This window comes from Lynx rufus, unplaced genomic scaffold (assembly GCF_022079265.1).
Source record: "Lynx rufus isolate CCGP_SWC_20201006 ecotype Redwood Valley unplaced genomic scaffold, mLynRuf1.p SCAF_12, whole genome shotgun sequence".
Taxonomy (NCBI): Eukaryota; Metazoa; Chordata; class Mammalia; order Carnivora; family Felidae; genus Lynx; species Lynx rufus.
Window position 1 is genome coordinate 15,964,546 of NW_025814826.1, and position 6,000 is coordinate 15,970,545.

At 35.6% G+C, this 6,000-nt stretch overlaps 1 protein-coding gene across 3 annotated transcripts in view; it reads left to right on the forward strand.

Moving 5' to 3' along the window:
- The window catches only part of YTHDF3 (YTH N6-methyladenosine RNA binding protein F3), a 40,819-nt gene extending 36,154 nt beyond the window's left edge, over positions 1-4,665 (forward strand). For all 3 annotated transcript variants that reach the window (XM_047073983.1, XM_047073981.1, XM_047073982.1), the window contains one exon: positions 1,566-4,665. In XM_047073983.1, the coding sequence (XP_046929939.1) occupies positions 1,566-1,589 (24 nt within the window). In that variant the 3' untranslated portion in view covers positions 1,590-4,665. The remainder of the gene's footprint in view (positions 1-1,565) is intronic.
- The last annotated feature ends 1,335 nt before the right edge of the window (positions 4,666-6,000 follow it).

Here is a 6,000-nt window from a genome sequence, read left to right on the forward strand (position 1 = left end):
GCAGGGAATGAGAGCAGGGGAGGGGCAGAGAGAGAGGCAGGCTGCAAGCTCTGAGCTGTCAGCACAGAGCCTGAGCAGAGCTCGAACCCACGACTCGTGAGATCATGACCTGAGCTGAAGTTGGATGCTTAACTGGCTGAGCCACCCAGGCACCCCAAGTTTTATTTACTTTTAGAGTATCCCACTGGAAATGTGTGTGTGAAATGATTTTATTTGTAGTTACCATATAGGAGGGCATTTATTTTATTAGCTTTCTGTATGAAATACTGTTATTTAACTTCTAGAAATATATTAAAGTTAAAAAGAAAGGAATTTAGTAACAGATAACTTACAGAGTTCTCTTTGGAATTTAAAATACAGTTTTCTGATGGTGTCACAGGATTGGAAACTAATTGACCATTTGCAAAGAATATTCATATTTATTATAGAGCATGTATTACTCATGGAAAATAAAATGGGAGTAGTGAAAACAAAAAAGTTTTATAATGTGTTTAAACACAGGTCTTTTTCAAAGTGTGTTCTCTGGACCAGCAGTGTCTGGATCACCTGTGAACCTGTTAGAACTACAACTCGTAGGTTCAGCTTCACACATTAGGGGCCCGGTAGTCTGTTTCCAGAAGTTTTACACATTATTCTAATGCTAAAATTTGAGAACTGAGTTACAAGGTGGTGCAAGCTACATGATGCATACATTTAACAGGCATACAAAATGCCAGTCATTCTTTATTTCACAGACAGAAGTACTGTAGATATACATTGGGATAGTAAACGAAATGAAAACATAACTCAGTTTAACTTTTGTTCAAGGGATTTCCAACTTCTTAACGGAATTAATAATGATGATTAATAAATATTAAGATTTCTAGGTGACTCAGTCGGTTAAGCATCTGACTTCGGCTTAGGTCATGATCTCACAGTCCGTGAGTTCGAGCCCCGCGTCAGGTTCTGTGCTGACAGCTCGGAGCCTGGAGCCTGCTTCAGATTCTGTGTCTCCTCCCTCTCTCTGACCCTCCCCCGTTCATGCTCTGTCTTTCTCTGTCTCAAAAATAAATAAACGTTAAAAAAAAAAAAAAGATTTCTTGATACGAAAAAGTACAATATGATGAATATGAGAATATGATATAGGGGAAGTTTGTGAATCAAAGTATTTTTTAATTAACACTAAATTCTTAATTTAATCCAATTTTAGTGCATTTTAATGCATCTCTTTTCCTCATAACCCTACCTAGCCAATAGTTCAAATTGCCACAGAGGCCTTTTAGGCCTTAATACCTCACCATTAAAAACTCAATGAAAAGGCTGGAAAGATGTTCATATTCTCACCTTAAAATCTCACGGGAAAATAGGGCGTGGAGAAGGTCATGCTCTCTTGATATAGGTCTTTTGTTTGAAATCCTTTGTTTTAAAATGTTTTGTAGTAATCCTCCCTCAATAGTATGCATAGGTAGTAAATCTTTTTTAATTACTCAAATTAGTATTTGCATAACTTTTTATTATAGTACAAAAAATTTCAGTCTTTAAATAATGATAGTATTTTATTAAAATTCTCTGTGCTTTTCTTTCAGGAGAGAAATAGAAACAAACAATAACCGTATGAAGATGTCCTGTTAGAATTACAACACTAATGATGTAGACTCTGGAAATGCCTAATAAGTCAAAGAAGACGTTATTAAAGCTTTTTTTCTGCTTAAGGTGACATCTTTGAACTCTAACACAGAATTGACTCTTCTTGTAATGGTTTTCATCAGCGCATCTGCCCTTATACTCTCACCAAACACACTTGAGAACTGTAACTTCGTCAAGCACTTTCTGTCCTGAAGCTTTTACCAGTATCTGCTGTCTTTTGTAATTATGCATCCTAGCTAAGGCACAGAAGACTGAATGAATGCAAGGATTCATTAACTCTTTGAATTTGTTAAATACTAACAGTTAACCATTAGAAGTGGTTCAATGATGTAAGAGTCACACTGCTTCAACTTTTTCTTTGTTGTAGTTTTTAAATTGTCAATTTTTAGCTATTTGACAGATTAAAAGCAAAATAATCATGCCATATTTAGTCCTGGAGTTCAAGTCTAAATGTTTATGTGAAAAATTATTGTAGTAAACTTTTAATATGGCAAAGCAACCTTAAGCTCTATTTTAGCCAAATGAATCATAATCTGAAATTATATTAGAACATTTCCCTTGTCTTCAAACCGTTTGGTGTAACAGAATATTGATATGCAGCTTGGTGGACTTCACCAGTTAATGCACATTCTTCTCCCCTCCTTCCCCCAATAATATGTATACTGAAAAATGTGCATTTGTCTGAGGAATTATTTTGTTTGCTACCACTTAATGAATCTCAAAATTTTGAGTAAATGTACCTCAGTCTAATCAGACTTTTTATGACCTTTATAACTACATTTAAAACCCTTAATTCCTATTTCTGGGTGTTTGCGAGCCTGATTGCGATCATGAAGTAAAAATTTATTATTCTAGGTATTCACTAGCTAAATAAACAATAGTTCTTGTTTAGCAAGCATATACTGTTCCTCAACTCTTTTCTCCAGCTTTTGCAGTGTCCTGGCATCCTTAAAATACTTTGAAAATATGGCCTTGATCCATGGATTAAATCAGTATCTAAGTGAATGTGTTGATGTTTTATTGATCAGATCTATATAAATGGGAATACAGCATATATCTGGGTATTCTTATAGTTATCTTTTTAACATCTTATTTTTTTCATTAATTACATATCAACATTAATTTTGTAACTTGAAACAAATTGATTTTGTATAATTAAACGTGTCAAGCATCTGTATTAACTGATTTGATGGCATAAGGTTATGAAGATAATGTACTGCCCCTTATATTACTGTTCCAAAAGGAGGAAACTATGTAGAAAGATACATTAAGGGTGAAAATAGCAATATAGTAGATTTGAATACCTTGATGTTTTGCATTACTCCATTTATGTTTACATCATGTTTAGAAATGTGTTCATTTACAGTGGTCTTTGGTCACTTCAGTTCAAAAATTTAGTGACGGATATTTCTTTGAGGCTTTCATTTATATAATTTTTTTGTACAATGTTTTCTTAAAGGTACAAATACTGTATTCAAGTGAAAAAAATACAGTATTTGTAGATAATCGTAGCTACTTCACAGTTCTTTCGTAGTCCCAGTGTAGTTATATCAGTGTTTACTGAAGGGAACATCAAAATATTAGTGGTATGTTACAGAATAAAAGACTTTCTTAAAGGAAAATTGCACCTATTTTACCTTTTTAAGAGTAAGCCATGAAATCTCGTAACACGTCTCTTAACTATTTATACTGAAATTGGCATTTGGGTATAGTCACCACAGCAATGTTCTGTATCCCTAAGATTATATAGATAGGACGTGTCAAAGCTGACTGTTGTCACTCTGGAGGTCCTATTAGACAAAACTGTAAAGGGGTGACCTTGTAGAAAGGGTCTGAGTCCTCTCTCTGAGGTTCTTTTTCTTGGTGCTTTATTAGCAACTCTGAATATTTTTATAAAACTAGTTACATTATAAGTGGATTCAAACTTGTTTAATTTACATTAGGTTTCTATGTAAGAAGTGTCACTCACTCAGCGAGCAGGCTGATTGCAGTAGCAGACGCAGCTGTCAGATGTAATCGAGGAGTCTATTCAAGGTGAGGAGTACATCCCAGTGCCTTTAACCTGGATTTCTAATACGAAGTGAAATGGGTGCAGCATTCCTTTGGAAAAACGACGACAACAACAACAACAACAACACTTCTGTCTTTTCAAAATTGGTAATTGTTTTCTTCAGAGCACCTACCTTCTCTTCCTCCTTGGTCTGTCAGTGTATGGCAAAAAGGTTTTTCTCTGAATGAAATGATCACAGATTGTCTCAATAGCACAACTAACTATTTCTTAACTGTAGGGACCAAAAGGGAGAGAACCTGGGCTCTGCAGCAGGAGACACATCATCAAATGTTTGAATAATCACAAATTAAGACATTATTGGCCCAGTCAATTTCTTGCTTCCGATTTTTCCAAAATCTGGTTTGAATGTTTCTTACTAAAGTTATCTTACGTGGGTATTTTATTTTGAAAGGTATTATAGTTTGTATATTTAACAGTAAGGGGGAAAATGTAACCAAAATTAGTATTCTTTCTCTATACATATTGGTACTTGAAGATTCCTTTCAGAAGAAACCCCAGCCTTTTCCTAATTTCAATACTTAATTCCTCATTTTAACTCGAGTGATCTTTCTAATTCAAAAGCTGTGTTCTTTTTGAATACCATGCATGGGGGTTAAGCTGATGTTAAAACAGTTTGCAATAAAAAAGAATCAGCTTAAGTCATTTAATCATTTCAAGTGCATTCTGCATCCTATAAAAATAAGTTTGAGAAATTAAGAGAATTGTGTTTTCATTAAGTTTTGCATATCTTTTGTTATGCCATGTAAATTCCCTTCTTTTTCGTATGATTAAAGAAAGGTTATGATAAAATGATTAGTTCATTTACATTCACTTGTAGCAATTACATGAGAATTTGAATTTTGTCGTGTTTGGGTTTGTTCATTCCTGTGAATGATGGTACAGTTAGGTGAGATTTTCTGTTATGGTACCCAAACTCACCATTTGGTCCTCTTTAATCTTTGAGGGTTTCAATAAAAATTGTTCACTCATATCTGTGTTTTTTCCATTTTATCTTCAAAAATACATATTGCTTGCCAGAAAACAACATTTTTGTCCGTCCTATTGTGGGTTTCCTGATTGACACGTCTCTCAAGTACAAATAGATTGTATCACTCGTTTTAGTTGGCCATTTAAATTAAGTGGGGGAATTAGAGAGAGGATAACAGTTTATCCTAATCTTTATCTGCTCCAGTGAGCTTATTGAATTACATGCTCTTAGTACTAAACTTAGAGCAAAAGAGAAAGAGCCTATTTGTTTTCATGTAATGGGAGCAAGTAGTGGTACCAGCTGTCTAATAACCCTAACCCCCCATCCTTGGTACCAAGGAATGCTTTTCCAACAGTCTGTGTGTTATCCTTTGGGATAGATAGAGCTTGTGTAGATACGATCTGTGATGAATGTGGATGGTGCATTGATTATTGGCTGGGCTCTTTATCTAAGGTACTTGTCCCGATGGGGGAAACCAAAGAGTTTAGTTTTGTGCTGTTAAAACTTTCCAGATGCGCTGTTGGCCTGTGAAGAGGGCACAATTTTACAGAATCCCCAAGTGTCCCACACTGTGGCATCATTTGGAACCTCCTTTTTACCAGTCATTTCCTAAAGGGAGTGTTTGCATTTCATCAGCATATTTATATTTGAGGCTACCCCAATTCTTACCAGCCTGGCTTTATCTTGCTTAGTGATACTAGATTTTGTAAGTCTACTTTAGAAACTAAAATACCCTGTTTGGTTTTTTTTTTAAGTTTATTTATTTTGAGACAGAGAGCGTGAGCAGTGAAGGGTAGAGAGAGAGGGAGAGCGGGAGAATACCAAGCAGGCTCCACACTGTCAGCGCAAATCCCGATGTGGGGCTTGAACTCACAAACTGTGAGGTCATGACCTGAGCAGAAACCAAGAGTCAGACTCTTAACCCAGCTGAGCCACCCAGGCACCCTGGAACCAAAATATTCTTGCAGTCAGAAGTTAACTGGCCAACTCAAAGTCACTAGCTTTCTAATTACAGTCACAGCACTTTCTAATTTCTAGTCACAGCACTTGGTGATAGCATAATCTTGAGGTGTATTCTTTTCTCATTCCTCTTGGTGCAGTAGTGAGAAGTAGAACTAATATCACCTACGTGTGGTAGTGGCAGTTTAAATACAGTTCATGTATACTGCACTAAGTTCAGAATCTGTCTACTCTATAATTTGAGTTACCGTTTGGGACTAAATATAAACAAACTTTTTGTAAAACAATATGCAAGGAAGATGTACGTGTGGAGTTCATAACACTGATGAGTTCCCCATCCCTTCCTGCCACCCCACTTGCCTATCCAAATACTCCT